Source organism: Mustela nivalis (assembly GCF_964662115.1).
Source record: "Mustela nivalis genome assembly, chromosome: 8".
In the NCBI taxonomy this organism is placed as follows: Eukaryota; Metazoa; Chordata; class Mammalia; order Carnivora; family Mustelidae; genus Mustela; species Mustela nivalis.
Genome location: NC_139027.1, coordinates 52,423,208 through 52,440,785, shown reverse-complemented (window position 1 = coordinate 52,440,785; position 17,578 = coordinate 52,423,208). Strand labels below are relative to the sequence as shown.

Below are 17,578 nucleotides of genomic sequence, written 5' to 3'. Positions count from 1 at the left end.
TTGCAATAACCCAGGAGAGACCCGAGGTACTTGTGAAAAATGTGGACCCTCAAGCTCCAACCCTCAGGGGTTCTGCCTCAGTGGCTTTGGGCTGGGGCCCTGGAACCTGGATTTTTCACCAGCTGGGTATGAAGCAGGTGTCCCTCAGCCTGCTGCTCTGATCCTCCACGTCCAGCTTCCGGGGTATCAGGCATGTCTCGTGGAGGTAAATGTTCTTGTAATTGATTGCTGGGGGTGCCCCCAGCCCAGAATCTCAGGACACCAGGGAGCACTTACACGCATGCTGGCTTGTCTTCCTGCACCAAAAACCTGCAGGTTCCATGGAAGCAGAACTGACTGTGGGAATCTGGGCAGTCATTAAAGTGGGACACCACAGCGGCAGCCACAGGCGGGTCTGCGGGAGAGAGAGAAGACATTTGGCTCAGACCCATGGCTTATAGCAAGACACATATGCAGTTCCTCACCGACTGAGGAGCAGGGGTGCCCTGCTGGTTGGGATTTCTGGTCCCTCCCTGCCTGTCGTCCTCAGCATGCCCTCTCTTTCTAATGGCTGGTCCAGGACCGGAGACACCTGCATCACGGGCTTCCCAGCAGGGCTGTGTTAGGTACTTACCTTGGTCGGAAACAAAACCATCTCTCTCAAAGATTCAGTGTAATTCAGAGATACTGGGGCGATGTTAGCTACCAGAGCATTTAAAGCCTATTCTCCATGTGACCTCATTTTACTTTTGCAAAGTGATAGTGATCATTCTTTTAAGAGAGCCTTCACAAAACTCTGTTTTAAAGCCAAGAAACCAGAAGGTGGTTAGAGAGGAGTACTAATGACCATTAAATTGACACTGAGGAACAACAGCTCATGACACAGAGAGATGCTCATGATGCGATATTGTCAGTGAAACTGGTACATTTCCCATTTGTTCTGTATCATATAATTCTACTGAAATAAACAAAAATTCAGATACAAAGTCGTCTGGGAAAGCCATACCTAAAAAACGGTAGCAAGAGGCTCTCTGGGGCAGGGGATGAGGAGTGATCTTAACATGAAGGGGACTTAAAGCCCAGAAGCCCATCCGGGAGCAGCACACGGTGCCGGGAAAGCCGGGAGCGGGCGGGAAGGGCAGCAGGGAAAGAGACGGGTCCTGCTCACAGCCCTGGTTCCCACCACTCACAAGAGCCTGGGGGTGTCACCAAACCTCTCTGGATTTTTATTCCTTGGCTTTCACACAGGAATAAAAACAGCCATTAGGAGCACCGTATGGAATGACACATGAACAGACCTGACAGGCCACAGGGCATCACTTTGAATTTATTGTAAGGGACTTCAATAGCCTTGTTTCGTCCAAATAACACTTGAGACCCTGTAGGCAGTTATTTCAAGATGGCATGACAGATGTAGTACCCATGCTTTTTCAAAAGGTTCTCTGATGCTTGTGTTTTGGGGAGTGGATCTTTCCCACTTACATATTTTTTTTTTGGAAAAAATGTTCTTAGAGCTCTTGCTCTTTGAGAAATCCCTGTCCAGTGGCAGCCTACGGGACATGCGGTCCAACAGCCTCAGTGGGGAACAGTGGGCCTGCGAGTCCCAGGCCTGGGTGGTTGAGGAATGGGCTTGTTTGCTTGCTGACCATGGACACTGGGGCATTGGGGCAGGACAGGTCTGCTGCAGTTCACCTAACTGGCTTCTCTGGCTTCATTACCTTGTTGAGGAGAAAATACAGAGAGATGACGGGCTGGGGACTAGTGGATCTCATTTGATTTAGACCTGAAAAAGGCTTTTGGTAAACTCCACAAAAGGCCACTTACACGACTTCCTCCAAGTGGCTTGTGAGAGTCCCGGGTCAGGGTTCAGAGTTGGGCTCCTCAAATGTCTGTGGGCCAGCAACTTCACACCCCTGGAGCTCATCAGAAAGCCAAGTGCACAGGCCCTGCCCTTGGACCTACCGCATTAGGATCATTGGGATGGCGCCCAAGAATCTGTGTGGTAAGATTTTCAGGTGATTTTTTTTTTTTTTTAATTTTAGAAAGAAGTCAGGTTTATTGAGATAGAATTGATGTGGCGTACCTGGGGTGTCCAGGTGATTCTGATGTGCACTGATGTGGAGACCCAGGCTTGCAGTATACACAAGACACATTGTTTAGAGAAAAAAGACCTCTTAGAAAAAAGCCAAACAACAGGGGTCTTCAAAGGACCCTTTTTGGAGCTGGCCCTCTGCCAGGTCTTCAAAACCCAAGTGACCCCAAGGCCTGCAATCTGCTGACATTCTCTGTGGTCTAGTGTCAGGTCACCAGATACACCTTGGAAGAAAACTCGCAGGATCTGTTCTTTGGGAACACCACTCTCCAAGGTGGATCGGTAAGGTGTAGACTCCATGCCATGTTCTCAGTTAGTCTGTATTTATGGCTATTTTGCCTCGTCTCACAAGTGACTCAAAGAGTCTTTATAAAAATTGGTCTCATCAAAAGGGGATACAAGTGGGAAAGTCAAGTGAGAGAGCCAGAGGCAGAGAAGGAGAACGGAGCGGGGAGACAGGAAGAGAGGGAGACTGAGATAGGCAGTGGGAAAGGGAAGGGGAGAGCAGGGAAAGAAGAATAAGGAGGGGGAAAGAGCAAAGAGGTTGGGTGTCCAGCTCATATATGAAGACACACAAGGGACAGTCAGACTGTGTGCTGAAGCTGAGCGGCGAATGGAACCCTACGCCTCCCAGTGCTGCCTACGCAAGGATGCGCGTGGCTCGTTAGATGGAAGTGCGCTCGTTCCGCACACACGGGGCAGTCTCAGCGTGGCCCAGGTCTATGGCCACAGAGCAACTCTTCTTCTGGGGCTGCTTCTGAAGAGCACCTCACGTGTTACAGTGGACAATATCCTCCTCGATTTCCTGGTGACGAAGCCGAGGCATCCGCCAGTGTAAACCCTGTGTGTCACCCAGCTCGCTAGGAAGCCAGCAAGCCCAGGCCACGAGGAAGGTCCCTGCCATGGTCATGGTGACAGCAGCTCACGCACGTCCGAGACCAGGATGAGCATGGGTACCTGAGGTAGAACTCGGGCTCCATAATCCCCATTGCCTGATGCAACCCCAGGCACCGAGGTGCCCAGGGAGCTCGATGCCAGTCGACTGTCATAAGCACGAAAACCCTGTTTATTTTTAAAACCTTGTTCCTGACCACAAAAGTGATCCTTCCCTGTAGAAACCTTTTGTAAATATCAGTGTAAGATTAAACAAAAGCACCGTGGAGTATAAAAAATAAAAGTACCCCGCAAAGAGACTTCTCTCCATACTGCACATGTGCAGTCATGTGAACGTACTACTTCCTCTGTTACTTGCATTCTCCTCCCCCCACCCCCAATATAATCACAAACATCTTAAAAGCAAGTATTTCACTTAAGAATCGATGCAGGGTGACACCCTGATCCCTGACCCCAGGAAGCTCCAGGTGTGCAGTGTGCAGGTCAGGTCCTGTTTCCAGCGGCACACTTGGCAGCTTTGGGGGACGTGATCTGCCCTTGAGAAATGGAGGGGAAGGAGGGAACTAGACCGTTGTCCCAGGAGGGAGCCACCCCGTGGCCCTGTGCTTACCCTGTGCCACCTCAGGGCAAGCCGGCCACAGACTGAGGGGAGGCCATGGGCATGCTGGCCCCTGGAGCTGCTCTGCTGGCCTCACAGGCTTGGGTGCCCAGAAGCCCCGTGCCAAGTGGGAAGCAGGCCACAGGTGTGGGGCAGTGACTGTTCTGGTTCTAGGACTTTTAAAGATGTGTGCCTCAGACCCCACCAGAATCAGCACAAAAAACTCTAGCACTTCAGTCAGCATGGTCAGCCCAGACAGGTAAGAAGCTTTTGCAAAGTTCTGGAAGAAGGGGAGTCTGGGAAAGGTCAGGAGGGGGAGAGGAGGGATTCCCACCTCCTGTATGTCTGCTGTGTCCCTGTGCTGTTCGAGTATCATCTCTGAGGCGGGCAGGCCAGGCAGTCACGCCACGTGGAGGATTTGCTCAGTAACTTAAATCAAAATGAGCTTTACAAGACAACCCCCGAATTCCCAGCACTGTCCCAGAGGACAAGTCTCTCCTTTTCCCTTCCTCCTTATCTCTCTCTCTTCCTATTCTTTGTCTACCTTCCTCTACTCTCTCGTTCTCTCCCCCTCACAATTTGTCTGTCTTTTCTTGAAAACTCAAGAAAATATCAAGCAGAGGAAGGAAAGGCCTAGCTACTTAGAATGCGAAAAATCCTCTCATGTAGGAAAAGGCGGCAGTGAAGGTCAACAGGTAACTCCAAGGAGGGCCCCGCAGAAGTCTAGGCAGAGGGGACAGACAGCTGGCTACCCTCCCCAGGGCCCTGGACCCTGAACTCCTCTCCTTCAGGCCCCGACCCAAGTCTGATTAGTCTTCAGGGCTGATTGGAAAACCAAATGCTCCCATTTTCGGAACAGACCTCATACCAAGCCCATCCATAGCTGGAATTTCAAAGCCGCCCAGTTTCTGTTGCTCTGAAATTTACAAGAGGCCTCTCCGACGCTGTTAAGCAAACGGACATCTTGCAGACACCACGGTCTCCGGGGAAGCTGTGAAAGCTTTGCCCAGAGACCACAGACCCACTAACAGGGCCCGGAGCCCAGCTCCACTTGTGGGAAAAGGGTCTGGGATTGTAATCACGGGACATGAAAACTGGGGATTCAATCACAGGAGGCCTCTCTCCAGCTCAGGAGGGCCAGGGAGGCAGCCATCTGGACAGTTCCCTGAGGAGCAGCATTCACACCACCAAGGGCCATCGCCCCTTTGCAGAGCGGCCCTAATTGGACTTTCTGGGCGGGTCAGGGCAGCCGGCCGCAGCAGCGGCCCCTCGCTCTCTTCTCCAGATGTCAGAAGTTGCGGACACGTTTGCCCGTTGCAAAGCTTACATCATTTACAGCCATTTCATCACTTCCTCAAATATCATGGCTAACTTTGTGACAATTTAATAATGACGCCTGGCTTTTTAGCCGGAACTTTCAGCCAAGGTTTCTGACCTGGGACTAAATAGTTTCTCTTCAGACACTACAATGGCAAAACCAACTAATGCTTCTGGAATGTCTAGGAGAAAAAGCAGTAGATGACTTTAATGAAGACGGGAGTGAGCTAGCAGCCCCTGGTGAAGCCGGGGGAGGGCACGCAGGGAGACCCACACTCTGATGCTCCCTGGGGCCGGGGGCCTCCATCCAGCTCCAGTGTCAGGCTCAGTTCTGGGATGGAGATGGCTTGGTGCGGGCCACCCTCAGGCCCATCTAACAGGGTTGGCAGTCCAAGCACATGTGAGGCAATGTGGGAACTGACGGAGTTAGCCTGCGCGGGAAGGAAAGGCCGGTTCAAAGGCCGGCATGCAGGGGGAAGAAATGGTAAGCCAGGGCTTTGAGAAGTCAGGGGTGTGGGACACAGATGCATCTCCACATACGGAGGGGTGAGCAGAGACTCTGGCCCTAGCGGGTTTGAGGAGTGAGAGTAAGAACTCGTAGAAGATTTGTAAGTGATCCTGAGGACAAAGCACTGTCCGTATTGATGGGGGGGGGGGTGGACACTGGTGACCTCTACCACAGAGAGGAATGGTCCATGAAGATAGATTAATGAGCGTGGGCATTTCCTAAGGTTGTGTGAGTGGGCCAAACAGGGGGGTGGGCAACTTTGAAACGAGCAGAGGAAATCAGCAGAGCATGGAAAAGTAATCCCTGCCACATTTCCAGGAGGAGGAGAACACACCTTACTCCCTGGGGCTCCTGACCAGGGAGGGGATAGTTTGGCTCTTCTGGAGATGGGTGTGTAGAGATCAGTGTTCTCACCCAACTCGTTCACTAGTAAAACCAAGAACAACAAAAACTTGAAAAATAACAAAGCAATGTGGAAAGAGTTTGGCTTCCGCGTACCAACACTTGAGAGAGAAGGGACATTTCTTGTAGGTAGGCAATGAAGGGAAAAAGTCACTTTCACTAGTGCTGGGGTTCCTCCCTCCTCCTGAGGAGGGGTGTGTGTGTGGGGGGGAGGGGAAGACAGGGCCATTTTTGTGACTATCATCCCACCCCCAAGATTCTCAGCTTCCTGAGAGGAACTCCTATATGTAAAATATACATATTTTTCCTATAACACAAGCCCCGAACACAGATTTACTAATTCTTCAGCAAGCTTTTCTAACACTGTCTCGTTTTGACCCCATTGGGCCTCCTTAAACTGGCTTTTAGACCCTACCCACCCCTCCAACTCCACTGAAGGACATGGGTACCGCATCATCTCATTAAATGTCCAGCCACTCTGTGGGGTAAGCATTAGTCGTCCCTGTTTAGTTCAGGTAACCCTGCCAATGGACATACAGTTAGCAAGTCTTAGAAAATACTAGAATTATAAAATTTTCTCCCTTCTTTCTGATTTTAAGAGACTGCAGAGCTGTAGAAAACGAGGATACTATTCAAGTCCAGGAAGAACGCTGGGAAGGCGCACGATCTGAGTCGACAAATCACAGGGCAGCAAGGAAGAATGCTTCACTTGTTAGGCTGCTTCCAGTAATCAGGAAGGGGCACTTTTAGGAGAAACAAGAGGAAGCACCACTTTATTTCAGGGAGAACAGGGAAACGCCACATATGGAACTTATTATTTCCACAAGGGAGCAGTGGCTGAGAAGCAGGGATGCAGAAGAGATTTCTATACGTCCACAGATGGCATGGACGGTTAACTGAGGAGCAGCTGGAAGCGGGCTGGGGGCTGACTCACCGGATGGCACTGAGTCCTTCACAAGATACACTCCCACCAGAGCCCCAGCCTCTCGGCTGTGTGGTGCCCAGGCCCCCAAAGACCAGGGGCTTCTGGCTCAGAGCCGAGTTAAAATGGACTCTTGAATTGTTTTCGTAGCTTTAAACAAGATGGTGTGTGTGTGTATGTGGTGGGGGGTCGAATCCCTAAAGGAACATTTAAGCTAATTCAATTCCCTCTGATCATGGCTCTCTTCGGGTAAAACCCAAGGGGAACATCAGGTGTGATGGAACTTCCGAATTCACAAAAAGGTGTGAATAAAGAAGCCGGACAACGTATTTTCCACTTTCCCACAAAGATGCTGGGTTTTAAGAACACAATGTGTGTGTGTGTGTGTGTGTGTGTGTGTGCGCGCGCGCGCGCGCGTGTGTGATGGGAAAATAGATACACGTTCAGAGCAAAAATCATGGTGGTATGTGACCCCAGTGGGGTTTATCCTGTTTGTGCTTAATCTGAAGGCCTCACCTTTCCCTAGTCCAACAGGGAGAAGAGAATAGATAACATGAACACAAAAGTACTTTGCTAGGTTCATATCCCACCTAAAGGACCTGGGCTTAGAGCTTTTAACCCAGTGTGGATTTTCTGAGGTTAGACTAGGATGATGCTCATGGTGGTGATGACTTATTAATACCAGCCACTATTAATGAATTGTCTACTAACGGCAAGTAGTATTGCCCAGCACTGTATCCCAGAGAGTTCCATTTAATCCTCACAAAAATGCTGGGCTGTCAGTGATTGCTACCCCAATCTTATCGATGAGGAAAATGAAGCCGAGGGGTTCGAGGCTTGTTCAGGACTGCTAGGTTAGGGAATGGCGGAGGGAATGGCAGAACTCAGGGTTGGCTCTCTCTAAAGCTCTTGCTCTTTCTAATGCACACCACATTGTCACTTCAGAGGGGGTGTGTGTGTGTGTGTGTGTGCATGTGTGTGTAAGAGAGAGAGAAAGAGAGAGACTATGAGTAAGGTGAGGGTTAAGAAATCCTTAAGAGACCTTCTGCAGTTAAGACAACTCTTCCATTTGAAGAATAAACAAATCAGGAATTACCATGAAACATGCAATCCTCGGGACCATTTTAGAAGTAAAAGAGCTAAGAGTCCCAAGGCAAATTGGTTTTAATTAGCAAAGAGGCTTCAGGAATCTAAAATACAATCTCAGTGTAGTCATGTGAATTACAGGCTAAAACCAGCATCTGCATCCTCCTCTAGCAATGTCCAGCACACGTATTTCAACTTGGCCACTGACTTGCATTCAGCTCCACAAGTAACACTACCTCCTCCCCGAAAGGGCATGAGGAAGGAAGAGGCATGTGTGATGCCCAAGGGGTCCCCACACTGCATTCTAGACCCATTATGGGTTAAAAAAATATGGGACTAGAAGGGGATACATCGGACCCAGAAGATTCTCTCTCCCACTGAGCTCCTCTTCTGCCTTCTGCCTTACGACCCCGTTTCTCCAGCCCCCAGCTTGGTCCTTCTCTCCCTACCTTGGCCTTAGTAATTAAAAAAAAAAAAAAAACCAATTAAGAAAATTGCAGGTCCTGGTTTTGCTTTGAAGACTAAAAACCAAACCTCCCCTCTCTCTTATTATTTAATAATTTGATTTCAAAGAGACAGATCATTTCTTTCTTTCTTTCTTTTTTTTTTTTTTTTGTATCTTCAAACCAGAAAGCCCCTTATTCTAATTACATCCTCTTGGGTGTCAACCAGCATTTGAAACTTCATTTCAAATTTCCATTTACAAAGTAAACAGGGGTATCTATGTTTGGCTCTCATCAACCGGCTTTGAAACAAAACGTGAACAGCTCTGGTGAGTCCTGCTGGATGGGGAATTCTGTTTTGGCTTTGTTGAAGGAACAGCCCCGTTGGAGCCCAGGGCTACCTGGCTTTACAGTCTGTGTGTGTGTCTCTGTTCTCCTCTTTATTAATATCAAAATTGTTAGGTAAAGTGGTTGGCAAGAAACCCTCAATCCACCCTTAGGAAAAAAATGCTTCCTCTTGTTGAGTCTTTGAACCGTAATCCCTTCAAACCTTCAAACCTTCCACACTGAGTACATGTAAGCACTACTGGGATGACTGTTTTTCTATAACATTCTATTCCCTCAGAACCTTTGATAGATGTCTTTTTCATTTACAGTCTACAGATGTAGTCTACAGATACATCTGTACATCTACAGATGTAGATGAAGGATACTCTTCATTTCAAGTGAGGAAATTGAGGCATCCAGAGGTAAAGGCAAAGCTCAACAGCCTTAAAAACACAGATGTGAATTTGTGGCTGGGAATTTGTCCCATGACAAAAATGTGACTCTTCTTTATTTTCTCTGGGTGTTATAGCAATGACTTGTGATTTCTCTTAGATAAAAGCCCTTCAAGATTATATTCCAAGGCGAAGACACCTAGATTTTAAGAGAGGGGTGGGATTTATGGCAATCATTTTTTTCTTTTATAATTTTCCAAATTTTATGAAATAAACATTTGAGTTTGAAAATAAACATTTAAAATCAAAGCCCTATGGGGCATCTGGGTGGCATAGTCAGTTAAGTGTCTGCCTTCAGCTCAGGTCATGATCCCAGAGCCTGGAAGGGAACCCTGCATTGGGCTCCTTACTCAGTGGGGAGCCTGCTTCTCTGCCTGCTGCTCCCCTGCTTGTGCTCTCTCATTCTCTGTCAAATGAAATCTTAAAAAGAAATGAAAACCCTACCCCCAACACTATAAAGGTAATTAAAATATAAACAACTTGTATTTTTTTATTGTTTTGCTCTCAGGTTTTTTTTTTTTTTTTAAAGATTTTGTTTATTTGAGAGAGAGTGAGTGAGTGAGAGGGAGTACGCACAAGCAGGGGAGGAGTAGTGGGAGGAGGGAGAAGCAGATTTACCACTGAGCAGGGAGCCTGAGGTGGGGCTTGATCCCAGGACTTCAGGATCATGACCTGAGCCAAAGGCAGATGCCCAACCGACCGAGCCCCCCAGATGCCCCCAGGAATGTTGTTCTATAGGAGAATGGCCTTAAGGAACCTAGATTTGAATCCGCGTAAGATAAATCATGTTACTGTCTCATGTTTTATCATTAAAAGGGGATAATGTGGAAGGAGACACAAAACATTTAGAAAATATGGAGGATACTTAGATGCAGGATGTCTAGTAAAGGTTGAGTTCAGGCTTGGCCTCTAGGCAAAGAAACCTTAAATGCCCCTACCATAACAAAAAACCCCCGAAAGAACATGGCCTACGTGATTCCACTACATTTCCAACCTATATACTTCTTCTATCTTTGTTGTTGTTGTTTTTCACTTGAAAGGCCAATGGCAGTGAAACCATTCTATGAAGGAGGCAGGGAATGGAAGAAAGAAAAATATACGGAGCAGAGACTCCCATGAGTTTTCCCAAAACCATGTTCCTTTCCCTGCTGGGCAGAGACTGCATTTCCCAGGCTCTCTTGTAGGCAGGTATGACCGTGTGACCAGATGGTGGCCAAACTTTGTGAGCAGAAGGGATGTGTGCTCCTCCCAGGTTTGGTCCATAAAAACCTCTGAGATCTCTCTTTTTCTTTCCCTAGCTCATGGTGAAATGGAGAGAGTTCTTCCTAGGGCATGGAGGAGGGAGGAACCACAAGATGGAAGTAGCCTGGGCCCTTGACTAACCGCATGGAAAGAAGTCTGGAAGGCTGGGAACACCTGCCCAGACTTTGACGTAAGGAGGAAAGAAACAGCACTCAGGACTCATCTGTTATAGCAGGAGCAGTAGTACTCTCACGCACAGCCTGAAGCTTGCATAGGGTCTGGGAGGGTTGCTGATGCGGGAGAAATCCTTGTAATAAATCATATCCTTTCTCCTTTCCTCCTATTGCTCCCTTCTGGGAACCTCATTCAAATATCAACATGTCTTAGACTCAGAATCTGAAGTCAGTTTGGCCCTGCTTGGAAGCCTCCACTTGGCCTTACTTGCTCCTCAGCTGAATGTATGTCCTGTCCATTCTCCAGCCTAGAGGGGTTGGGATGATGCTCGCAAACCTCCACAGGTGATAATGGTCTTTTGGGGACTAGGAGTGACCCATTCTGGCTCGGGATGTTTAGGAGATCAGCATTTTTAACTGAATAAAGCATGGATGGAGCAAAGGTTGCATCTTAAGTCAAAGTCTGAGACCACCACAAAGTAGAAGGCAGAGATGCCATAGTCAACATCAGGGAGGACCCAGCTGTTTGGACTGAAATGACACAGCTGATGTCAATTTCCTGGGATATCAAAGTGCTTTAGATGAAAATCACCATGGCAGGCTAGCACCATAAGTACTACAACCTCAGTCTTTGTCAGACAGAAGGTGAATGTCCTCCACTTTCTCCAAATTGCCATATCATGCAAAATCTTAAATCAATACAACTGGAAAAAAATACATGACCACCTGACCCAGAATATCTTGATAAAATCTCATCATCACTGGGGGCTTTTTATCCACCCTTTAGTGTTACTGGTATTGTGTTCTATGTAAAACAACTTTTTAAAAAAAAAAAATTATTTGTTAGAGAGAGAGAGAGCACGAGAGCACAGGCAGACAGAATGGTAGACAGAGGGAGAAGCCTGCTCGCTGCCGAGCAAAAAGCCCAATGTGGGACTTGATCCCAGGACGCTGGGATCATGACCTGAGCCAAAGACAGCTGCTTAACCAACTGAGCCACCCAGGCGTCTCTGAAACAACTCTTATAACAACCCCGCCAAGAGTTTTTATAGGTTATTTAAGAAGTAATACAAGTTCATTGTAGACATTTTAGAAAACACAAAAATCCTCAGAAAATTACTTGCGGTCTTATCATCGAGGAATAACCACTACTTTTATGTAACATTTTACAAGTGATTATTTCTAGTAATTTTCCTTGTTTTGTCCTTTGCATATGGGACTATGTTTCTTTGACTTCTTTTCTCTTGTAGTGATTTAGAATAGATGTATTCCCTTCTCAATCTACTGATGGTGGTCTTTACATTTAAAAAAAATTTAACTTATTTACTCTAATAATTATTAATTTAAGGGAGAAATCTGATGTTTCATTACCTAAGACATTCAGTGTACTTTTCTTACCTCCTTCCTCTTGTCCCCAGTTACCAATTATTATAACTTGATTTTATATTCCTATATATATTTATTTAAAGATTTATTTATTTATTTGACAGACAGAACACAAGTAGGCAGAGAGGCATGGAAAAGAGAGAGGGGGAAGCAGGTTCCCTGCTGAGCAGAAAGCCCCATGCGGGGCTTGATCCCAGGACCCTGGGATCATGACCTGAGCCAAAGGCAGAAGCTTTAACCCACTGAGCCACCCAGGCGCTCCTTTATATCCCTATATTATTTTTATATGTAACTTCTACTTTAATAGTTAATTTTGCGTTTGGTATAACTATCTTGACAAGTTACTTGGATGCACACTATCACTTGTTTTTCTGTCTTCCCCACTTTGGGGCTTTTTATCTTGATATAGATGTTTATCTAGCCAGAGAGGATCTTCAAACACTTTTTTTTCCTAGAAAGGGTGGCCACTGAGGGTTGTGTCCACATAATGAAATACGATGGGTCTAAGAATCTTTTTCTGTGTTCTCATCAGGCTTGCGGCTTTGCAAATGAATGGCAACTTGAGTCACAAACTGTAGACTTCATAAGTCTCTTACCATTTCATTGTTTTAGTAATGAAAATTGTTAAATTACATTGAACGTTAATAGTTTTGACATTAAGAACAAATCTTTTTTTGGCTCAAGAAAGTTCTCTTTAATTATTCCTTTGATGCTTATGTCAACCCTAGTTTGCTTTCTTTTCTTCTTTTGGAATTGTTATTCTCTATATTAGATCCTCTAGTTCTATTTCATGGATTTCTTTTTTTTTTTATGTTATTTTTGTTTTTTGTTCTTCTGAGTTCTGGAAGATATTTACCAGGTCATTAAAAAAAAAATGTCATTGATTTTACTGTAATATCCAGCCATTACTCATTGGTCCACTGTGAATATTCGAAATTGGTGTCATATTTTTTGTCCCTGCAGTTATTCCTTTTTTAATACTTACTTAACTAATAACCTGAATATATTTTAGACTTCTATACCAACCATTCTTAGCTTTTCATACACAGTATAATTTGCCTAAGTAAGGGGAACACTTTTATTGACGTATAATTGATGCTATATTAGTTTCAGGTGTACAACATAATGATTTGACATATATTTACTGCAAAATGATCACAATAAGTCTAGCTAACATTCACCACAATAGCTATAATTTTGTTTTGGGATGAGAACTTCTAAGATCTATTCTCTTAGCTACTTTCAAATATGAAATACTGTATTAATTATAGCTGCCATGCTGTATATTACATCCCTGTGACTTATTTTATAACTGGAAGTTTATACCTTTTGATCCCCTTCATCCATTTTGCAATGACCATGCACAGAGGTGCATACAGATGTTTCTCACTTACAGCCCTCTGGTCTGGTTTCATAGATGCAATGCCAACTTTAGTCTTAGAGACATAAATTAGAGATTACCCGACATCTTCTCCCATCTTTTAGGAGTACAGAAGTCACTGGAACTCAAGAAGGTTTTTCTCATATAATGAATCTTCTCATGGGGCTGGTAGTTTCTTTCACTGTCATCTCTACAGACACAAATCTACATTGTTGAGTATGATGAGGAGTTAAGGTTGGTTGCATCAAAGACTATGTGGTCCTCATCAATGTTTTAGGTCCAAATAAAGGTGGAAAAAGGGAAGTTGAAATGTATTGACTTCAAAGTTCTGAGGGGTCTGTTGGGGAAAAGCAGGATACTGAGCAAGCCCAACAGGGGCTTTCATCTTTGGGCAAGGAGGATTCTTAGTGTTTTCTTCCCTTGTTTGCCAGGCATCCAAGCCAGACCAGAAACGAGAGCTGACTGAGCTCATCACGCAGTGCACCCCTGACTGGTGTCCTTTCTTCAGGCATCAGGAAGATCCAGGCTGACCTCCCCCAACCCCACAGCCACACAGCCTGCCCTTATCCCCAGGCCCTGGCCTTCCAAGGTGGGGCTGTTGTGTGATTTTGCTCTTGACAGCCCCCTCACCTCCTGGAAGAGTGGGTGTTGCATTTGGGCAGAATGGGGCCCATCTGTACATCCGGTGACAGAAGTTCTTCAGAGCTTCTAGTACTGATAGTTTCATGTTCCAGTGATCACTCACTTCAATATAACAGTACCTCTCTACCCTTATCAAAAAAGTTCGAAAGTTTCTTAAAAAGTTTCTCCTGGAGGCTATTTAAAAAATGAGCACATTGTCTGTTCTCCCTATGGGAATCCCCAGCAAAGTGGTGGCAAGAACCGTCGCATGCTCAAAGAGTCGACTGGTTTCTCCTGCTGGATGCCCGAGCCTTACCTGGCCAGTATCCCTCAGAGCAGCATCCCCATCCTTCTCTTCAAGGTCTGCCAGATTCTCAGTGAGAAAAACTCTGTGCCAATGTTCCTGCCCCTTCTGTAATCGAACGTCTTGGCCTCATAAAAAGTTGGGAATTCCTGGTTTAAACCCCACAGGCTAAGTATAAACCAACCATGTTTGCACTTTGTTTTTTTTTTTTTTTTTTAATTTCTTTTCAGCGTAACAGTATTCATTGTTTTTGCACCACACCCAGTGCTCCATGCAATACGTGCCCTCCTTAATACCCACCACCAGGCTCCCCCAACCTCCCACCCCCCGCCCCTTCAAAACCCTCAGATTGTTTTTCAGAGTCCATAGTCTCTTATGGTTCACCTCCCCTTCCAATTTCCCTCAACTCCCTTTGTTCTTAAAAGAAGAAATGCTTGATGATTCCAGAAACACCAAGGTCAGTTTCTCAATAGTTTCTTCAAGCCATACTGGTTGGGGAACAAAGACCTTATATTTCAACAAAACGTTTCTTTTCCATCGAAAGTAAAAGAATACGAGTAAGCCCTAAAGATATCTCTGACTGTTGGTTTGAATTCTGTCCTTGGGAGCCATAGTGAGTAAGTATCCTTCCTCTGAACAACAGGCCTTTCATTTGTCAGCATTTAGCCATCAAATCTGAGTCTTTGTGGCGCTTAAACTCCCTGTGATGGCCAGCCTCCCAGATGGCTGCTGGGATCCCCAACTCCTGGTATCCGTGGCTTTGTGATGTCCCCTCCCACACTGTCTCGGGGTGTGTGACTTCAGAGGTTAGGTCACAAAAGGTACTGGAACTTCTTCGTCGCACATGCTCACTCTGGCTCGCCTTCTCTCTCCTGGCTCACTCTGGGGGAAGCTGGTTGCCAGTCATTAGGACGCTCAAAGAAGGTCCCTGTGGCAAGAAAATGAGGCCTCCTGCCAAAAGTTACGCGGATGAGCTATTATCTGGCTTTTAGTCAAGCTTCCAGATGACAGCGAAGCCCCAGTGTTAGGAAAGACCCTGAATCAGAACCTCCAGCTAAGCTGCTTCTGAATTCCTGATTCTCAGAACCTGTATGTGATACAGGTTTATTGATACAGGCTGTTAAATTTTGGAGTAATTTGTTATACAGCAATAAATAAATGTACACTCTATGTTCCTACAACTTCTCTTCAGGCGAAAAACATCTGTAAACATTTTACCTCAGAATGGATTCTGACTTTTAGTACCCATCTTAAAATAGTCCACTACAGAGTAATCATGACAATAATAACACCAATAACAAAAACATTTACCAGATGCTTTAGGGGCTGGCCTCCGTGCTAAGAGTTTTACATGGACCATTTAGATTCATTGTTAGAAGAACTCTGTGGCTTCATAGTCCTATTATTCTACCCATTTTACAGGTGGGGAATACAGGTATAGAGAAGTGTAAGGCCTTGTCCAAAGGCATGGAGCTCCAAGACGCTGAGAGGAAATCTAAAAACAGGCAGAGTGACCCCAGAGCCCCTGCTCTACAGCTCTGGGCTATGGGGAACAGAGTACAGTAGGAATACCATATCCCATGACCTTCCTTCTATACTAACATAACTTAATTCTCCATCAATTTTGCCAGCAGCCCTGGAATGCTATCAGGTTATATAAACTTGTGGTCAACTAAGGCCCCTAGCTTTTTTTCCACAAAATCTGCTGTCAAACTTGACCTCCTACCCCTCCTAATTAAATAACTCTTTTTTACCCCTAATTAAATCATTCTTAACCTAATAGTGCTAAATGTGTCACTGTTCAAGTTCACGTGGCTGACTGGCTTTGATCCAACATTCTAGCAAAATACGCTTTCCTCCTTTGTTTTTTATTCTATCATACAACACCAGCTAAACTTGTGGGCTACCTGTCATTTCTAAATGTGATAAATTTGCCTTACAGGTATTTTTTTTTTTTGATTTGTTCTTTAAATTCTCACCAGGAGTGGGAGATGAATCCTGCTGGCTCACCCAAGACATCCCAGATCATTATGAGTACATCAGGGAACATTTTCTGGGGCTGTTCTGGCTCAAAACTTCTTACTCTTCCTAAAAGCTCCAGGGTGAACCCAGGGATCATATACCTGGGGATCCACTCATTTAAGGAGGTCCCTGTCATTGTTCCACCTTGCCGACAAGCCACCCTCCTGACTCCCACCTCTCCCTTCTGTCCTACTGAATACTTTCATCTTGTCATGTGCCTTGCTGAAATCAGATTGTATTTTCTTGACAGCATGACCTTGGCAGCAGCATTTCTTTTTTCAGTCCTATGATGCTTGAAAAGAAAGTTGGTTAGGCTGCTCTGTTTTTTGGTGGGTTCATTCAGGAGCCCAAGTATTCATTCTCTGTCTGCTGGAATAATTTGGTCTAGAGTTTTCTTCCAGGACTCATCAAGTTTTATCATTCATAGTTGCAAGACTATTCAGGTGTTTTCACTTAATGTCAGACACCTATTTGCCTTTTTCTAAGTTCTGAGCAGTTTTCACAGTTGCTACCGTCTCTTAAAAATCACCATCAGGGCTGGTATGATCTTTGCTACAACTTTCCTCAGTATACTGAGGTGTAATTCATCTGTACCTTTGAAAATTAATTCATTTATAGCATTAGGTGGTCTTTTACCAAGATCCTTGCTCATTCTTTTTTTCCTCTTTACTTTCATCTTCTCTAGTTTAAAGATCCTTCTCCTTGACAGAAAAGACGAAAATAAATAATAGTTAGGAGTAGTCTTTTCCTGGTTTTGCACTAACCTTATGCTACCTGTCCCAAAGAACAGACTTATTCCTCCCTTTTTCGCCTGTCAGTACCCAAAGAGAACTTTAAAATACCCTTATTAGTGTGTGGCCAACAGCCGGGCGTGCAATCCTCAGGTTCTTTTTCCCTTCAGTTCTCCTGACATTCTCATAAACACCTGCCAGCACCCACAGTAACACCTGCCACCCAGGAAGCACCAACATCCTCGTTCACTCAACAAAGTGTCATTCAGTCCAGTTCTTTGTCATACCTCTTGGGACATGTCTTTCTTTTGATCTTCTCTGCACAGCTTATTAAGTGGTGCACCAGAGGACTACATCAGAGAACCCCAGATGCACGTGGGTCTTTAAATGTGGACTCCTTGTCTTTCTCATGCACCCTCTGACTATAAACTTGGAGCCATTACAAACCTTCCAAACTCTCCAGGCCATATTCCTTTTTAGAATCCTAAACATGGGGTTGCATCTGGCTTTTCTCTGTAGTTTTGTAGACTCTGCTATCCTGAAGTTGAACTATGCCCAGGGTTTCCTTCTTTCGTGGTTACAAACTTTAACATGACATGGACATCAACCTGCTATCCTTTCTAGCCAAGATGCCTTCAAATTCAAAGAAGCAGGTGTCCCTATTGTCTTCTCTGTATTTTGAGTAACACCACAACCAA

General features: G+C 45.4%; 1 protein-coding gene across 1 annotated transcript in view; it reads right to left on the bottom strand.

Annotated features, from left to right (window-relative positions):
- The window catches only part of TGFA (transforming growth factor alpha), a 108,004-nt gene that overhangs the window by 19,870 nt on the left and 70,556 nt on the right, over nucleotides 1–17,578 (bottom strand). The window contains exon 3 of the mRNA XM_082746589.1: nucleotides 277–394. Within this exon, the coding sequence (XP_082602715.1) occupies nucleotides 277–394 (118 nt within the window). The remainder of the gene's footprint in view (nucleotides 1–276; nucleotides 395–17,578) is intronic.